The 20425-nt window shown below is 43.4% G+C and overlaps 1 protein-coding gene across 1 annotated transcript in view; it reads left to right on the top strand.

Annotated features, from left to right (window-relative positions):
• The window catches only part of LOC135712351 (diacylglycerol kinase eta), a 445427-nt gene that overhangs the window by 414265 nt on the left and 10737 nt on the right, over positions 1 to 20425 (top strand). The window contains exons 7-12 of the mRNA XM_065235324.1: positions 6900 to 7045; positions 18598 to 18873; positions 18939 to 19064; positions 19126 to 19340; positions 19399 to 20213; positions 20271 to 20414. Coding sequence (XP_065091396.1) covers positions 6900 to 7045; positions 18598 to 18873; positions 18939 to 19064; positions 19126 to 19340; positions 19399 to 20213; positions 20271 to 20414 — 1722 coding nt within the window. The remainder of the gene's footprint in view (positions 1 to 6899; positions 7046 to 18597; positions 18874 to 18938; positions 19065 to 19125; positions 19341 to 19398; positions 20214 to 20270; positions 20415 to 20425) is intronic.

Genomic DNA, 20425 nt, shown 5'->3' on the forward strand with positions numbered 1-20425 from the left:
TGTTGTAGAAGGGAATGTTGATTTGTTTACATAAGTTCAAAGTGTTGGCGTAGCACAGTTGGTAGTGTCAAGGTTTGCCAAAATGAGGTCGTCTCGAGTTCGATTCCAGGTTCCGGTGCAGGGTAAATAATTTGGTGATGATTTGTAACTAATTTCGGTTAATTTGATTCACAGCAAAATAAACTCAATAAATTCCTTCATAAAAAAGCGTAAACAGTATTTAACCCCGCTTCAAGAGAAAGCTGTGTAGTGATTATTGGACAACCGGGAAAAGGTTGAATAAGCGCCTTTCAAGTTCACACACAACTAAACAGCAGGATAACAGCTGTATAGAAGCGTTAATGGATATGCAATAAGAGCTTCTCCCGACTGTTCCAACAGCCATAAGTAGCTGACTAAGTTCGCCAAATTTGCTTGTATAGAGGTTGAGTAAAGGTTTCCTCATATCGTATAACGTTTGAATACAGCTTGAGACTGTATAAATGAAATGAGTAAAGCGTTTTACATTGTGAAAATTGTTAGTTGGGTAGTCAAAGAGTTCCAGAGTATGCTGAATCAGTTCCAGAGTAAAGCAGTTAGTAACACCCAGGAGTTCGCCCAGCAACTACAATCTTCAGGAGACATCAACGAGGACGAGATTGTGGTATCTTTCGACGTCACAGCTCTTTTTCTCAGCGTACCGGTCAAGGAAGCGATCAACCATTTGGAGGACTGGCTATTAACACAACGAGAGGATGCAGCATGGAGAAACAAGGTTCGGACGTACCTTAAGCTGACCCGCCTTTTTATGGAAGAGAACTACTTCTCTTTCCGAGGTAACTTCTACAAGCAGACGAAAGGAGCCCCAATGGGAAACCTCCTATCCCCCTTCTTGTGTGAACTTTGCATGGCCAACTTGGAGACAATCCTGAAGGAGAAAGGACTATTACCAAACCGTTGGTGGAGGTTCGTTGACGATATCTTCAGCGTAGTTAAACGGGAAGCCCTTCCACAAATTTTAGATGAGATCAACAGAATTCACAAGGATATCAAATTCACTCACGAGGTAGAAAAAGACGGGAAACTCGCATTTCTCGATCTTCTAGTCATCAGGGAATCGTCATCATCTTCCTCACTTGAATACGAAATTTACAGGAAACCAACAAACACCAAAAGAGTTATCCCCTATACTTCCCACCATTCGTTCCAGCAGAAAATGGCCGCCTTTCACCACATCGAATGCCGACTCTTCCACTCAGCGATACAGGAAAGGTTAAGGAATTACAGTACATCTTCGTAACAGCAAGACTCAACGGATACAAGGAGACCACAATCCAGGCAATCATCGATAAAAAAGCGAGATTTCTACAAAGGAGATTATTTACAACCCTCACCGCAGCACCTGAACCATTGAAACGAGTGTCCGTTCCATTTGATCAATATATTACTTGTAAGCGAAGACCACAGTTAAAACAATTCGGATTAGATTAAGTTTTCACCAGTAGACAGAACCAGTTGAAATCATTATTTGGATCCACTAAAGACCCAGTTAATGTTTTAGGTAAAGCAGGTGTATATAAAATAAGCTGTAATCATTGTAACAAAGTATATGTAGGACAAACCAAGAGAACTTTAGCAACTAGATTTAAAGAACATATAGCGGAGGCCAAAAACATATGATTTCAAATCAAAGGTTGCAGAACACATCTTCACAGAGGACATCACGATTTTACGAACCGTATCTACACCATGGAAATTGGATGTTGCAGAAAGCCTCGAGATCAACAAACAACGTAATTCAACTTTACTCAACAGGGATCAAGGAAACGGACACACATGGCTTTTCAAGTTACTACCTAGGACACATCAACGAGTAAGCAGCGGAGTACCTGTTACTATAGAAATATAATATATATTCGGTAAATGCGATGTTTTTCTTCAGTCTAGTATTAGTACAAGACACTGAAGAAGTCTGCACATTGTAGACGAAATACGCGTATCTGTCAAGGATAAGCAAATAAAGTAGTGGAATTAAATGGAAAATACTAATCCTTCTCTCTCTCTCATTATAAAAGTACTTACTTTTGTCAATTTAAACCTGAATTCAGCAAGGTCCATTCTATAAAATCCAAGCATAACTTTCAAAGGACGGTATCAAAATCCAACTAAGCAGAACATGAAACACAAATTTCTAAAAATATACTTTTCGAATTACAAACCCGGTTCAACCTTCACGTATGGATTCAACAAGGTCCATTCAATAAAATATCATCATATTTTTCAAAAATATGAGCCGAAATGCAATTTGGCAGAACGGAAAAATCAAATTTCTATGAAAATACGTATGCACAGCAAAAAATAAATTTTAATATTACATCCAAGAGGATGCACTACAATCATGTCAAAAATCTCATGTAATTTTCATGGTCACAATAATAAACAAATGCAGTAAAAGCAGCGTAATGTCAGTTAATGCCCTGTATTTATGATAATGTTGTCCTTTTTGGCAAATAATATAACACCATATTTTCGACACGATTGAAGTGCATCCACTTTGATGTGATATTAAAATTAATTTTTTGCTGTGTGGATTCAGTAATTCCATCAAATCCACGACTATTTTCAAAGGAAGGCGCCAAACTTCAACTTGGCTGAACAAGAAGCCCGAACTTCCATCAAAATACGTATTTTTGTGACTTTGTGTTTGAATAACCGAGTTAAAAGGTTTCCACAAAAATTCAAAAATTCAACCCTGACGTATGGATTCAGCTAGGTCCATTATATAAAACAAGATTGTGTCATTGACAAATGCGAAAACAGTTGACAAAAATCTGGGGCTCACTTAGGAAAATGTCAAACCCGTTCTGACAAGTTTGAATTCAGTTAGGAAAAAGTTGAATCAATGCAGGAAACCTTGGATTCATTTAGGAAAGAGATTACATCAGCTTATGTGGCCTCACCCCAGAAAATGCGAAACCAATTCTTTAAAGCTCTGGTTTGGGATATGTTGGATCACTTCAGAAAACTTTAAAAAGTATTGAATAACATAACAGAACGGTTTAGACTCAGTTATAAAAGTGTTGATGACTTATTCGACTCAGTTTTGAATCTGCTTCGAAAAATGTCACCTCAATTAGGAATTTCCTGAATCGTTTCTGACTTGGTCTCACTTTAAAAAAAATTTAAACAAATTTTGAAAATATTGCATTTAGCTCGAAAATTGTTGAATCACTGTAGAAAAGAATTGAATCATTAAGTAGCATTGCAGCATGTTTGTAAGTAACGAAATTTTGATCGAATGCGAAAATCGGGCGACTACGGTGGGCTGGGTACATCGTAACAATGTCGGATAACGATCCAATGAAAATGGTTCTTGGTAGAGACCCAACTGGAGCAAGACGAAGATGTGCACAGCGAACAAGGGGATCAATCAGATTGATGGCGGCTTACCTAGTGAGTTGCGAAACAAGATTAGGAATGAGTTCGATAAAATCCGTTTTCAACAACTGTAACGGGCTGATCCGATTTCAAGGACCTGGTATGCCGTACCGGTCTAGTACCGATTTAAGTAAAAATTCTGTTAAAGAACAAGGTGATATTCTACAACATAATAAAATGTAGCAAAGTGAGTATCCATGCCCAAATGAAGAAGCGATGCTAGAAAAATAAATATACACTGACTTTTTTTTTCATTTCCCCCTTTGGGGCTATTCATTAACTACGTAGACTGTATTTTTTATGGATTCCTCCCTCCCCCTCCGTAGACAATTGTACAAACAAAAAAACTAAATTTTGTATAGGTCGTGGATAATTGCCAACCCCCCATAAACTGTCTACATAGTTTATGGACAGCCCCTTTATGATTTTCCAAAATTTTGAAGGGGGGTGGTGGGGGAGGTTGAAAAAAGAAAAATTTGAGATTTTTCTGGCCTAATTGGTTTTCAGAGCTGGTTACCCATAATCAGGCATGGAAAATCATTTGCATTCATTTCGTGTATTCATTCACACACAGCTAAAAAAAAGTAGTGTTAATTTCTATTACTATGATGCACATAAATGGAGCGTCATAAATCATACAAATTTACATTATAAATCGTGTAAATTTATGAGACATGTCATGCAATATTCCATATATTGTATGCAACTTTCCACCTTTGTTTGCAACATTTCTTGCAAGCTGCCAGTTTACGTGAAAAGGAAGTTTACATGCATGAATGTTTGCATGCATGGATGTTTGCCCCTAACTTTTTTTATCAACAGAATTCCGCAAAATGAGGATTTTATATATTTGTTATTAGCTACAAGTTTTGTTGACATTTCAAATCCGTATCTCTCACGCATGACGAACCAGAGCGAACAGAAGCCACTACTGTTTTTCAGTGAATATATTTTACATTCACTGGAAAACAGTAACAAGTTCTACCCGCTCTAATTCGTGATGCATAAGAGATACAGATTTGAGTTATGAACAAAAGTTGTAGCTCATAACAAAACCTACTAAAACTTCATTCATCATTTTTCGGAATGCTGTCGATCAAAAAAGTTAGAAGCAAATGAATGTTGATGAATGCATGAAATAAATGTAAATGATTTTCCATGCCTGCCAATAATTAACCGTCATAGTCATGGTCTGGATATAATTGAACACAAAAAAAAGTTTCCAACTTTATCATGTTGAGATAATACATTTTCGAAACTGAATACATGTTCGGGTTTATGAAGAATTCATAACTAATTCTTAAACGGCTTTGCAGCTTTGCAGATAAATCGTGTCCAATTTCAACATTCTGCATCTAGGGAAGCCATCCAGAGCAATTCACTGCATACACACTTTGTCCTTCATATCAGACAGCGAACGATAAATTGAAACTCCATCGTTCTATACAAATCATCTAGTCAGCACCACATCTACCTGCATCCCTTTCAATAGGATACCAAAATAATCCACGGAGCCATATTGCGTCGGTCTAGGTTTTGAAGGGACCTTCAGCTCAACAACAATAGTGGGCCATTGCCATTTGAAAGACAAAACGGAATCCTTCTGGATAAAATGAAGGAAGGTGTATATTCAGCACACGTACGCTCTACCTCACTTGTTTCTCACGCTTGGTTGTTTATGGCTATTTTCTACCATCTCACAAAGGTACACATTGAGGTTCTTTTGGGCAGCAAGGGTGAGACGTAAATTATGCCATCATCGTGCAGAAACTAGCCTGGAAGGAAATTCCCACGTCCCTCGTCCGAAAGGTTCTTCAGATGCGTAATGGCAAAGAAAATTGGTTCCATAAAATTTTCCATCTCATTGTTCCTCCAGTTTGTTTGAGACAAACGCCAGTAAAGGGCGAACACGAAATTATTGCGACACATTCAACAGGGCATAACTTTTTTACCATTGGGTAAAAATCAACCAAATTTTGCACACTTTCTCATTGATGTGTATTGTGTACATGCTGTCAAACTCGAAGTCGTGTTTTTCGATTCAACGAAAATGGAGGTGAACCAACGCGAGTTGAGAGAACAAATTCTTTCCAAACACCTGGAATTTCCTGACCTGTCGCACCGGCAGTTGGGAAAAATGTTGAACATTCACCATTCAACCGTCTCCAGAGTGTTGACGCGGGTCCAGGAGTGGTTGACGTTGGACCACGGCAAAGGAGCTGGAAGAAAACCGGGACCGGAGAACAAAAAGACGGAGGGAAAGGTGAAGCGGATGATTAAAGCAAATCCCAACGTCTCAAGCCGTGATTTGGCTAAAAAGATCGGCATGTCGCAGATCTACGTCCAGAATGCAAAGAAGAGAGCTGGACTACATACATACAAGGTACAGAACTTCCCAAACCGCGATGAGCGGCAACAATCGACGGCTAAAACTCGGGCACGGAAGCTCTACGAGAAGATGCTGACAAAATATGGCTGCTGTGTGATGGACGACGAAACGTATATAAAAGCCGATTTTAAGCAAATTCCGGGGTTGGAGTTTTTCACCGGCAAGAGCAAGTTCGATGTGGACGACAAATTTAAGAAGAAGAAAATGTCGAAGTTCGCCTCCAAATATCTCATTTGGCAGGCCATCTGCTCTTGCGGACTGAGGAGTGAGTCTTTCGTGACAAAGGGCACAGTAAATGGCGAGATCTACAAATCTGAGTGCCTCGAGAAGCGCCTTTTGCCGTTCTTGCAGCAGCACGACGAAGCTCCGCTATTTTGGCCAGATTTGGCATCATGCCACTATTCTTAAAGTGTCCTGGAGTGGTATGAGGCCAATTCTGTCCATTTTGTTCCAAAGGACATGAATCCGCCAAACTGTCCGGAGCTGCGCCCGGTGGAGCAGTACTGGGCAATAATGAAGCGGGAACTTCGAAAGAGCAAGAAGACAGTCAAAGACGAGAAGGACATGTTAAGAAAATGGAAAAAAAAAAACTGAGAAACTGGTACCGGATGACACTGTAAAGACTTTGATGGAGGGCATCAAGCGAAAATGCGTTCAATTTTACACTCAAGGCTCCATCGATTAACTTTTCTTTTGATTTTTGAAGTAAATATATGTATAAAACTACCCTAAAATTTTGGTTTGATTCTAAATATTGTAAGAAAATTGGCATGACATTTTCGGTGTCGCAATAATTTCGTGTTCGCCCTTTAGATGAGTAGAAATGTGAGAAAAATCCTCTGAGGTGTGCGGCAACTTGTTTCCTTTGCTTTGTAGCCTGGGAGGATACTGAAATCATATTAAAATGTGGTATACCAATAAATTTATGGCGTGGAAAAATTTAATGGGCCAATTCACGTGTGCCATCGTTAAGCTGTAATCTTGTTGTTGTTTTTTTTTATTCATGAGAGTTTATGATAGAACATCAATCGAAACCATTCCCAACCTCTCAGATCACAATAAGTGACAGCACCTTTCCCTTCTCTTCTTTCAGAAACAATGCCAAATAGCAGTGCTTCCACTGGGCACCGGAAACGATCTGGCGCGGGTGCTGGGCTGGGGCAGCTCCTGCGATGACGACGCACACTTGCCGCAACTGCTCGAGCGCTACGAGAAGTCAAGCACCAAGATGCTGGATAGGTGAGTGAGTAGTAGTAGTTTGCATCTTTTATCTTGCATGGAAACATGTGCTGAAGTTTCTCGGCTCCCTTTCATAAGCAATCCAATTACGGTTCCTGATGCAAAATAGATGAGACATACTGGAGGTACCTACTCAGTCTTGCTCTTCACGGGGATGGACTGGTAAGCCAAGCTGATGTGACCTTTTGTCGATACCGTGTAGAACAAGCGCCTCGGAAGGCAACTTGATTGTTGATTCTGTCGAATAGCTTCAAAATCATTATGCAACTAAGTAGTAGAGTAGAAGTAACCCTAATGAAATTCCGTTACAATATTCCTGCAAAGACATACTAGCTTCAATACAGCACTAACCATTTCTTCGATAAAAGAGTTCAGAAGCATCAAATTGAGATGAGCTCTTTCTGGTTAGTTAAGACTTTTATTCCATTTCTTTTGTTTTGATTTGATCTTTGAGTTCTTTCAGAAATGAACAATCTTTCACTAAGCCTTTCAACTGCAAGTTTTTTTTTCGATGGATTTAACCAATTCTTTCGTGACAAGGTTCATTCACCGGAGGTCTACAATACTAGATAAAATCTGCTCCAAACTGTTTAAAACAATAGGGGAAAAGACTCTAATGTTGGCCTATGGATTTAAGATTGGGCCCATCGCTAAAAATCTGCTATTTATCAATTTTATCTAGATTAACGCGTCTCTTGGACGGTACTAATGGATATTTTTGGTCGCTATGGAAAATTTAGTCGTTTTCTGCATTTATGTATGGGCCCAAATTAATGGCATTCAGGCCGACATTACATTCATTTCCCTTATTTATTGGAAAAAAATAAACATTGAAATACTTACGTTGTCTTCACCCTGGGTCAATTTGACCCCAAATTCAAATTGCCGTATTTTAAATAAATTTCACTGGATTTCTGAAGTTTCAAATGATTTGCAAAGTAAATTTAGTTGACTTTCAGTTTAAATTATCAAACTTTTTTTGGAGGGGTATAACTCTCGGGAGGAGGGGTGATTGTAAAAATATACCTATGAAGTGGCATATTTTGATGAAAGAGATACGATGATAGATGATAGATGAAAGAGTTTATACCATGAGATCCCAAACATATACGATGTTGCTAGCAACGTGTCGTCAGTTCTCGCCTCTCTTGTGACAGTCGCTAAATCGGTGGTAGTGGAGCAACATTTGAATGCCTCCACTCACCCGTTGAAAAAACAAAAGGTGATGGGTCGCCAAAGTGTGGATGCAGCCGCATCCGTTCAAGATGCCCCGATAAGGCCTCGCAAGCAAGCTGGTGCCAGCAACCACACGGAAAGGTTACGTCAGATTAATCCGTTCTCGGCACTCCCCGAAGAAGCAGATGTAGATGCAGTTGAGAAACGGGAAAAAGTGCAACCACTGTTCACCTCGACGAAGGAACTCGCGTTGCTCAGGAATGAGCTGGCTAAAACTCAAATCCATCCGCTGTTCAAGCTGTGCAGCTCGGGGATCAAAATCTTGTGCTCGACGCTGGCGGACTACAACGCTGTTGACACTTTTCTTCAGCTGAACCGGTTCTACACTCACGACGTCCCTGGAAGAAAACCACTGAAAATGGTGATCCGTGGTCTTCCAAATCTTCCTGTTGCGGAGATCAAAGCAGAATTGGAGCACCTTCATCTGCAACCAATCAACATTTTTTTTTCCCATTGCGAGACGTGATGAAACCAGTGCATTCCGGAACCAGTTGTACCTGGTGCACTTCGATGCGTCTGTCTGGGATCCAGCGGCTGAAAAAAGAAATGCTGTATTGTTTCAGCTAAATCTTAGATGGCAGCCCCATCTACACAATAACCCGAGCGTCTGTCCACCAGGAGGTGCGGCTCAAACAGCGTCTGTCTGACATGCAGCGGCTGAAATGAGAAATGTTGAATCGTGTCAACTCAACCTAAGATGGCAGCCCCATCAACACGATGTAGGTATCGCGACCCTGGTACGGTAGCATACTGAATTATAAAAATACTCAGAAAAATGAAGTAAGAAGAAAAAAAAAACTAACGGAATTTTCGGCAACTGACCCAACGGCAACGAAATAAGGAAAATGAATGGAAACTCGGTTCTTGGAATGTCAGAACGTTAAATGAACCTGGACGAGTGGGCCTTCTGGCCCGTGAACTGCAAAAGGTGAATGTGAGTGTGGCTGCTATTCAAGAAGTACGGAGGGCTTAGATCTGGAGAACGTGAATTTAGGGCGGTAGATCCTATCGCCAAAACATCGTTCAAATACCATATCTACTACAGCGGTGGCGATAGAGCAGAACACGGAGTTGGTTTCGTAGTGATTGGGAAACAGATGAAGCGGGTTATGCGGTGGAAACCGGTTAGCGAGCGCATCTGCGTTTTGAGGATTCGTGGAAAATTCTTCAATTACAGCCTGATCAACATCTACGCACCGACTAACGATAAATCCGATGACGTGAAGGACGCGTTTTATGAAAGCCTGGATAAAAGCTATGATGAGTGCCCTAAACACGACGTGAAGGTTGTCATCGGAGATGCAACGCGCAGGTCGGAAGAGAGGAATTCTTTCGCCCAATCATTGGAACAGAGAGCCTTCACTCTGCAACGAATGATAATGGCCTGAAGCTGATAAACTTCGCTGCTGCTCGCGATATGGTCATCAGTAGCACCCACTTTGCACGCAAAGATATCCGAAAGTACACCTGGAGACACCCTAATGGCGAAACTTGCTCCTAGATCGACCACGTGTTGGTGGATGGTTGGCATTTCTCGGATGTCGTAGATGTCAGGACCTTCAGGGGTCCTAATATCGACTCGGATCACTACCTCGTTGTCGCGAAAATTCGAGCGCGTCTATCGACCGTTACGAGTTCGAGAAACCGGAGATCGATGCGTTTCAACATCCAACGTTTGACAGTAGATGGTGTTGCTGCAGAGTACCACCAGAAGCTGAATGAGCGGATAGCGGAAATCAACGTGAACGAGAATCTCAACAATCTCTGGGAAGCTGTCCACGGAGCGGTGAGCACAACAGCACGAGAGGTGATAGGTACAGCTCAGAGGCGTCCCCGGAACGGGTGGTTTGACGAGGAGTGCCAGCGAGTGACAGAGGAGAAGAACGTCGCCAGAAGCCGGATGTTGGTGTCTGGTACCCGTCAGAACAGAGAGCGGTACAGGGTAGCAACGTCAGACGAGAAACGAACCCATCGCAGAAAAAAAAGGCAGTACTAAGAACGCGTTATTGCTAAGGCGCAAGAAAGTATGGAGCAGAATGATATGCGAAGGTTTTACGCAACTGTCAATGGCGTGAAGAGTAAGACAGCGCCGTCTTGTCTCCCACCATGTGCAATGACCGTGAAGGTAATCTGCTGACAGATAAAACGATGGTGGCTGCCAGGTCGAAGGAGTACTTCGAGACGTTGCTGAACGGAGAGAACGAGAGAGCATCTACAAACAGAACACACATCGACGACGATGGTCAAGCTGTGGAACCACCAACGCTAGAAGAGGTGAAAAAGGCGATACGAGAGCTGAAAAACAGTAAGGCTGCGGGGAAGGACGAGCTCCCGGCCGAACTTCTCAAACACGGAAGTGATCAGCTGCACCAGATGATCCACCGTATACTGCTCAAGATATGGGAGGAGGAAGAATTGCCCGCTAGTTGGTCTCGTTTGTCCCCTCTACAAAAAGGGACACAGACTGGAGTGCGCCAATTACAGAGGAATCACGCTTCTGAATTCGGCGTACAAAATATTAGCACGTGTTCTGTTCAACAGATTGAGACCGCTTGAGGAATCCTTCGTCGGCGAATACCAGGCTGGTTTTCGTGAGGGTCGATCAACGACGGATCAAATGTTTACCCTGCGTCAAACCCTTGAGAAGTTCCGGGAATAAAACTTGCAGACTCATCATCTGTGCATAGATTTCAAGGCAGCGTACGATTCAGTTAAGAGAAACGAGCTATGGCAGATAATGCAAGAAAACTGTTTTCCGACGAAACTACTTAGGCTGATTCGTGCAACGCTGGATGGTTCGGAATCATGTGTACGGGTTGCAGACGAGATTTTGGCCTCGTTCGTGACCTTAGATGGGTTGAAGCAGGGAGATGCTCTTTCGAACTTGCTATTCAACATCGCCCTCGAAGGAGCGATTAGGAGTGCTGGCGTGCAGAGGAACGGTACCATCATCACAAAGTCGCACATGCTCCTTGGTTTTGCGGACGACATCGACATCATCGGAATCGACCGTAGAGCAGTGGAAGAGGCGTTCGCGCCTTTTAAGAGGGAGACAGCGAGGATTGGTCTCACGATAAATTCTACCAAAACGAAGTACATGGTCGCCGGTAGAAAGCGTGGGAGCAATAGTGGTGTTGGTAGTGAAGTGGTGCTAGATGGCGAAAAATTTGAAGTTGTGGACGAATCTGTTTATCTTGGTACTTTAGTGACGTGCGATAATGATGTTACCCGCGAGGTGCAAAGGCGTAGTGCAGCCGCGAACAGGGCTTTCTACGGGTTGCGTAGCCAGATGAAGTCCCGCAGCTTGCGTACGAAAACGAAATTCGCGCTGTACAAGACGTTGATTCTGCCGGTAGCCCTTTATGGCCACGAATCGTGGGCATTGAAAGAGGCCGATCGGAGAGCTTTCGGTGTCTTCGAGCGTAAAGTGCTGCGAACAATACTCGGCGGTAAACTGGAAAATGGCATCTGGCAGCGTCGCATGAATCACGAGTTGTACCAAGTATATAACGGCATGGATATTGTGAAGCTTATAAAACACGGCAGGCTACAGTGGGCTTGGCATGTGGCACGAATGCCGGAAGAGCGTCAAGCGAAGTCAATATTCAGCAGGGAACCCGGAAGAGGACGTCGGCTTCTGGGTAGGCCACGCACGCGTTGGCTTTGTGCAGTTGAGGAGGACATTAGGTCCTTGAACGTCCAAGGCGACTGGAAGCGATTGGCTCAGGACCGAGACTAATGGAGACGGTTACTTCGTTCGGCGCAGATTTGAATTCAACGAGTCATCGCCCATCAGGTACTCAGGTAGGTAATACTTGGGTTAGTCGTTCAAGAGCAAAATCATTGAGTTCGTTAATTTCCTCAATGAACATAGCATAGACATCGCTGTGATCACCGGAACACACCTGAAGCCGGAGATAAATGTTCAACTACCCCATTTCTGGCTCATAAGGCTAGACCGGACCAGCTCCTGCGGAGGAGGAGTAGCTATCGCATTAAGGAGAAATATTGGCTGTCGACTGCTACCGAGTTTCCAGCTGAAGATAATCGAAGCGGAGGGTGTGGATGTCTCCACTCCTGTCGGCCCTATTACCATCATTGCGGCCTACTGCCCCAAACAAATCACCATCAGGGACGGGTCGGCAGCAGACCTGGGGAGAAACATCATCAAACTAACTCGACGCCGTGAGAAGTACATCATCGTTGGTGAGCTGAACGCCAAACACCAGGCTTGAGGCAACAGTCGACGCAACCAAAACGGCACAATCCTGAACGACGACCCGCAAGAGGCTCACTACAACATAATAGCGCCCGACTCTCCCACCCGCTTGAGCCGGTCTGGCGTTCACTCCACCATCGACACCTTCGTCAGTAACATGGGAGACAACATCTCGCAACCTGTGACCCACCAGGAACTGAGTTCGGATCACTATCCGGTGGTGGCCGATGTGGGCTCATCCGTCAACCGATTCCAAACTTCCTGACGCAACTACCATCGTGTCAGCTGGGATCAGTTCTAACACTGTGTCGACAGCACTGTCGTCTACGGTGTCCTTCCGGAAACGCCCGAAGACGTTGACCGGTGTCTGCATTCCATCGAGGAGGCGATATCCTGGGCCAGGGAATAACACGTGCCAGTATCCAGACAGGTGAGCAATACTCTGAACCTTGACAGATCTACCAATTACTTTATAAGACTCCGTAACACCATCCGAAGGCAGTACCAACGCTCTGGTCTGCCTGTCTTTAAGACCCACTGTAATCGCCTAGCAAAAACCATCCAAGCCAGGATAGTGGACCTCAGAAATCAGGACTTTGCTAATAGGATCCGCTCTCTCCCAGATTGTGCAAAGCCTTTTTGGGAACAAGCCAAAATTCTTAAAAATAAGCCAAGACCCATTCAACCACTGACCCCACTGGATAGTCCCGGCGACCCAGTGGCTCATCTGATAACTCCTGAAGATAAGGCTGCCGCGATAGGTCAACACTTCGTTAGCTCTCATAATTTCGGACAAAACATCATCAGCTCTCACGAAGCTGAGGTTTCTGAAAACGCAACCAACTTCCATCAGACTCCCAATATTTTCCGAGATTACGGCTGACGAACTGTTGGCTTATATCAAATCATCTAAACACTTGAGTTTCAGATTCTACAACCATCTGGCACTGATTGTTAATCTGTGCCTACGACTTGGCTACTTCTCCTCATGCTGGAAGTCAGCTAAAGTCATACCCATCCGGAAACCTGGGAATCATCCGTCCTATCCTTCAAGTTATTGACCAATCAGCCTTCTCTCTTATCAAAACTGTTCGAAAGAGCAGTCTACCACCGGCTCATAACATCTGCCGAAGAAAACAAATTGTTACTCGAGGAACAGTTTGGTTTTCGGAGAGGTCGTTCGACCGTCCACCAGCTGACTCGAGTAACAAACATTCTCAGACGGAACAAGTCTATTTCGAAAACATCTGCCATGGCGTTGTTGGACGTTGAAAAAGCGTCCGACAATGTCTGGCATGATGGCTTGGTGTTCAAATTGCAGAACTACGGTCTTCCAATCTTCCAAGTGAAGATAATTAACAACTACCTATCGAACAGGACGCTCCGAGTATCTCTGAATGGCATCACATCGGATGCTTTCAACATCGGTGCTGGGGTTCCACAAGGAAGCATCTTTGGCCCCATTCTATTCAACCTGTTCACCTCCGATATGCCGGCTCTCCCTGATGGTGGATCGTTGTCTCTATTCGCAGATGACACATCCATCGTCTACAAGGGTAGGGTCATCGGAGCTCTGACTGCCAAACTTCAGAGAGGCCCGCACGTCCTGTCTGAATATTTCAACAGCTGGAAGATCCGTATCAACGCGGCAAAGACCCAGGTCATCATATTTCCACACTCTAAATCTCCCAGACTTCTTCCGTCGGTGAATAATAAGATCTGTCTGAACGGTACAGTGGTGGAATGGTCAAAAGAGGTAGTCTACCGCGGCTTAACACTAGACAGCAAGCTGATTTTCAGGGAGCACGTTGACAAAACCAAAACCTAGTGTAATATCACTGTATCCACTCATCAACAGGAGGTCTACTTCATCCCTGAAAAATAAGCTTGCTGTCTACAAACAAATCATCCTTCCCGTAATAGAATACGGGATGCCAATCTGGGAGAGTTTCGCCAAATGCCATCACCTTAAACTTCAAATGATCCAGAACAAGATCCTTAGGATGGTCCTAAACAGTCCCCCGCGGACTAGAAATTCTGAGATCCACCTCCTGGCTGGAATTCAGACATTAGAAGAACGGAGAGTTTTCATCTTGGAAAGGTTCAGAGACACCTGTCTGAGATCAAAACATCAGATCATACGTGATCTAGCACGATAGATTAAGTTACTCATTGTTAGGTAGGTTATCACTTTTTTTCAATTCAAACAAAACACACCCCCAAAAGGGGTATTCAGTAAACTAGTTAAAAAATGCAAATATTTAATTAGAATATTAAAATAAAATGTTAAATCAATGTTCTATCATAATCAACAGAAATAAACATAATTTTACATTCATACATATACGATGTTGCTTCCATGTGCAAAAATGTCCAGGAGTGCAAGGTTTTTAAAACTATGAATAGTTTATGACATAATATACTCACTAGATGGCGAAAATGATCAAGTTGCACCTTCTTCAATACACATTATAAAACGATATCTTCAGATCCTGCTTATATGGATAGTTTCCGTCTTGAGCAAAGTTTATCAGGTGGAGAAGACCCATCCTGAGGTAAAGATATTATTTCAAAATTCACTCAACAGGTAGCGTTATCATGACATTTATTTTTAATTGTCTGTCCTAACTTAATATCTTGACTAGATAGAAGGTTCCCGTCTTCTGCAAAGTTTTTCAGTTGGCAGGACCTATTTTATAGTAAAGAGTTTAGTTCAGAATTAACTCAAGAGGTGGCGCACATGTGGCAATCTATCTATCCAGGTGGCGCTAGTGTGATATTCATTTTTAATTGTTTACCCTAGCTGAACACATGGACTAGATAGACGGTTCCTACCATGGGTAAAGTTGTTTTGATTGACAAGACCTGTTCTAAGGTAAAGAGTTTAGTTCAGAATTCACTCACCAGGCAGCGCTAGTGTGTCATTCTAGACTAGATAGAAGGTTTCCGTCTTCAGCAAAGTTGTTAATTCACCACCAGCTGGCACTCGTGTGATGTTGATATTGAATTTTTTGCCCTAAACTAACATCTGGACTAGATTGAAGGCTTCCGTCTTCGGTTAAGTTGTTCAGATATACTAGACCTATTCGATGGCTTTCGGCCAGGTTTTTAAGATCATTTTAAACAATTATATGGTAATCATCATAGTTTAGAATGCACTCCTCCGGAATCGCGAGAGCATCACTGTATTTATATTTTTTGCTTATAAACATTTATAGAGATAAATACGTTTAAAGATATCGTACCACAAACCACCCCATAAAACGGGATTAGGCCTTAGATTTGGAATTCGCGTACAGATTTACATATAAATACCGTGAAAGTGGGTTATTCCGCTTAGTGTTTAGTTTCCTTAATATCAAAAAGAGAAGTAAATTGTGCCAAATTCGTGCAACGAAGAAAGAAAAAGTGTGAAATCCTGGCTTTATATGGATCTTGGCGGGGGTGGTCTATTTAAAGGGTGATACGGTCAAAATTTGGTCAAGGGAAACCGCGTGTAAATCGGTGAAATCTTTTATTTAAAAAATCAAATTAAATTTCTTTTTCAAGTTCAATTAGTATAAAATTCAGGAAAAATATTCAGTTAGGCTTCCGCTTTTCCAAATCCGAATTGCCGGGCCTTACGCTTGACCCCTGCCATCAGATTTTGTACAGCCACCTTGTCCACCTTCTTCGCCGCAGAAAGCCAGTTTGCCTTGAACTGCTGCTCGCCCTTAGCAGTTTTTTTGGTCTTCTTTAGGTTCCGCTTGACAATAGCCCAGTATTTCTCAATTGGGCGGAGCTCTGGCGTGTTGGGAGGGTTCTTGTCCTTGGGAACCACCTGCACGTTGTTGGCGGCGTACCACTCCATGGCCTTTTTACCGTAATGGCAAGATGCCAAATCTGGCCAAAACAGTACGGAACAACCGTGTTTCTTCAGGAAAGGCAGCAGACGTTTATTCAAACACTCTTTCACGTAAATTTCTTGGTTGACAGTCCCGGAAGCTATGAAAATGCTGCTTTTCAAGCCACAGGTACAGATGGCTTGCCAAACCAGATATTTCTTTGCGAACTTTGACAGTTTCATGTGCTTGAAAACATCTGCTACCTTTCCCCTTCCTTTTGCCGTATAAAACTCCTGTCCCGGAAGCTGCTTGTAGTCGGCTTTGACGTAGGTTTCGTCGTCCATTACCACGCAGTCAAACTTCGTCAGCATCGTCGTGTACAGCCTCCGGGATCGCGCTTTGGCCGTCGTATTTTGTTTATCATCGCGATTTGGAGTCACTACCTTCTTGTAAGTCGATAGTCCGGCTCGTTTTTTGGCTCGATGCACGGTTGTAGACGATACACCCAGCTTATTTACGGCATCTCGGAGAGAGAGGTTAGGGTTTCGCTTGAAACTACCGGCAACTCTCTTTGTCGTCTCAGCGGCTTCCGGTTTTCGATTTCCCCCCGATCCAGACTTCCTGGCTGTCGACAAACGTTCCCCAAACACTTTAATTACATTTGTAACGGTTGATTTGGCAACTTTTAGCGATTTTGCCAACTTTGCGTGCGAGTAGCTCGGATTTTCGCGATGCGCGAGCAAAATTTTGATACGCTGCTCTTCTTGCTTGGACGGCATTTTGACAACTTAAGAGTGAATTCCAAAATCAAAATAGGAGCAACATTCTACACACACACACCTTCAAAATGAGGGGTGTTCAGGTTTTTTAAATGCAAAATTGAAAGAAATACGTCAAGTTGCTATTGACCAAATTTTGACCGTATCACCCTTTAGTAGAACATTAGAATGTTTGAGGACATGCAACATTAATGTTGAGTCAAAATTATAATTTGGAAACTGCATGAATGCTGCACTGCACACATCTAGTTTTTTCTACCGAGCTCGGCTGTGCAAACCTCGGCAAAAAAAGTCACTGAGATCTCAGCAAACATTTCATTTGCTTGCTGAGATTCAGCTAAGCATTATCCGAGACTCAGCAACCAAATGTCACTTTTTCTGAGAGCTCAGTGAATTTTCTTTTTGCCGAGATTTGCAGAGCCGAGGTCGGTAGAAAAAGCTAAATGTGCATAACAAAATGGGGACAAAATCGTTCTTGTTGGCAGCATACCACTCCAAAACTACCGTGGAGTAGTGGCAGCTGGCCAAATCAGGCCAAAAGATGACTTTGCCCCTATGCTTGCCGATGAACGGCAATACACGCTTGTTCAGGCATTCTTCGATGTAAACTTGGGATGTCATCGTCCCGGATGTGATTAATGGTTCCTTTTTCAGACCATAACTGCAAATCACTTGCCAACTCATGGCCTTCCTTGCGAACTTGTCGGCAAACACGAAATTGAGTCTTCCCGGCACATCCCCACGTCCAGTCGCGATGTAAAATTTTTGACTGGGAAGCAGCTTAAAAACGAGTTTGACGTATGTTTCGTCATCGGTCAAAGTGCAGCCCATGTGTTTCGTCAAAACATGGTCGTACAAGAGCCTTGCACGCTTATTGGCCACGAAATTGTGCTTCATGTGCCGGTTCGGATGTTTACTGGCTTTGTACGACTTGTATCCTTTCCGTACCGTTTGAAAGTTGGCGTTTTACCTTGCTTCCATATCTCGGATCGAAAGACCAGGGATGGCTTTAATGCACCTCAACACCTTGTAACGCAGTTGTTGTTTTCAGCATCTTCAGCACTTTAACCAGCTTGGAACCGGACCACTCCGGATTTCCCAAGTGTTTGTGCAGAATACTTTTTCTTCTTTCAAGTTCAATTTGACGTTATTTCTGAACGTGATCGACTACTTTAATCAAACTTGCACCAGCTGTTCTCTATAGAAGTGAAAACAAACCACAGTCAAAGATTTTCGATTCCCAACACTATGACAATTCGAAAAGCAGAACTTTAACTTGACTTATTTTGTTTATTGCGACAAACTGACTTGACGTTGTCTTCACGATTTTCATGATCAAAGTCCATAGTTTTAGGAAACAATATGAAAATCTTACAGCAACTTACAGCAAAAGCAAAATTAGCAAATACAGGAACAGACCTAATTTTAAGCGCATGTCTGTCACTTGATAGGAGTTAGCTCACATGAATCACTCTCAATCTCCACCACTGACAGATGGAGCGTGATGGTGTTCGAGCGGGACATTGGCATTGCCCCGCCGGTTTCGACGCGTACGCCCAAGATGTCCATCTCGCACCACCCCGACCAGGTGCTGTTCCAGTACGAGGACGAAGCCCTCGGTCACCTTCAGTCAATTGTAACCAACGAGGACACGCAAACCATGCTCCAGGCGACGCGGGATCTGGTCAAAACGGTCAACGACTTTATCACTAGAGTAATAGAAAACAGCTCCGACGAAGAGCAATTAAGCATCAAATGTGATATTTTAAGGTGAGTGTCGGCAGTTTGAAAACGGCAGTATGATTTGGTCACTAATGTACACCTTTCCCAAGCAGACAAAAATTAGGTATGTTATTAGATACTCTGAAGGAAGAAGAAGCTGGTCTTCACGGTGACGACGAATTAATCCGAACACTGAAAGAAATTGCTCAAAAAAGTGCCTCTCAAAGACCAATAGAAACGTAAGTAAGGGTGAGTTTTTGCTAATTGTACTCTTGGTTGAGAGTTTTTCTTTGCTTGCAGCGATTTTCTTTCTCATAGAACGATAGAAAAACAGGAAAAAGACAAACTGAATTCCAGAGAACGCACAAGTAGACTAGACTGCCATGTGGAAAAGGAAGCAGTCTTGTGCAGGGCCAACAGCCTTAAACGAGCCATACACGACGTGCTCAAGTACAGCGAGACGAGCCTGCTGTACGTACCCCCGAAGCGACTCTCGATTCCCATGATCACAAAGGGTGAGTATGCTTCACTGATGTAAACTCCGAAATTATAGCCCAGTAATCGTTTCCGCAGAGACATCTCCCGGCGGTTCACCCATTCCGGTCTCGGCCCCTCTGTCATCAATCTCACCGTCGGTGTCCACCTCGCGACTCACATGCATATCACCACTGCCGGACCTGCGGCGGGACTCCATGGACGAGCAGTTCCTGAGCAATGTAAACCTGCCGGTGCCAAAGCAATTTGCCGACGGTGGTAGCCGGCGTGGCTCCGGCATACCTGAGAACAAAAAAATCTCCAGTATCGAAGAGCTAGAGGAAACCCAGAGCACCCACACTGAGAGGAACGGCGATTACAACGTGGCAATAGCGCGCCTCGCCAACATCGAAGAAAACGTAGACAATCATTGTAGGGACGACAAGGACGATACGTTGAATCAGAAATCAATCACAACGACAACTTCGGATTCGCAATCAACGACGGCACCGTACGACTTTTCGTTCGAATCCGACACGAAGACTGTAAAGTTCGAGGTAGATGCGAATAGCGCGTTCGAACGCTTAGGATTTAAACCATTCAAGAAAACCATCGAACATCACCACCACCAGCTCCAGCAACAGAACAGCGATCCTTCCGAGTACGTACACTTTCAACCGATTGAAGTATACGAGCGAAATTTGTATCGCAATCAACAGCAACAACTACAGCAGCAACAGCAGCAGCAAAAACAGCAGCTACAAACTGGTAATGGCAGGTTGACACCAGCTGGCACCGATCAAAAAGGCTCCAACATGCTACAGGTGCCGAGTATCTGTCTACCCACTCTGGAGAAACCTCCGGAGAACATGTACTTCGGCGACAATATTACAATCATCGACACGGATATGCCGGTATGGTATACTCATTATTCGGTTACTGGGTAACTGTTATGAATTACATTTTTGTAGGAACGATCATCATCGGATGAGGCTCCCGAAGAGGCCAGCGATATCATCTCGGCAATCAGCAACGAAGAATATAGCCTGACATCGGATATCCTGGACCGACCATCGGAGAGCAACTCCCACTTGCCGATTGGCGAGTCTATTCAGGTTTGTTGGAC

The sequence above is a fragment of the Ochlerotatus camptorhynchus genome, unplaced genomic scaffold (genome assembly GCF_037179485.1).
Source record: "Ochlerotatus camptorhynchus isolate MF236.1 unplaced genomic scaffold, CSIRO-AGI_Acam_v1.1 ptg000472l, whole genome shotgun sequence".
Taxonomy (NCBI): Eukaryota; Metazoa; Arthropoda; class Insecta; order Diptera; family Culicidae; genus Ochlerotatus; species Ochlerotatus camptorhynchus.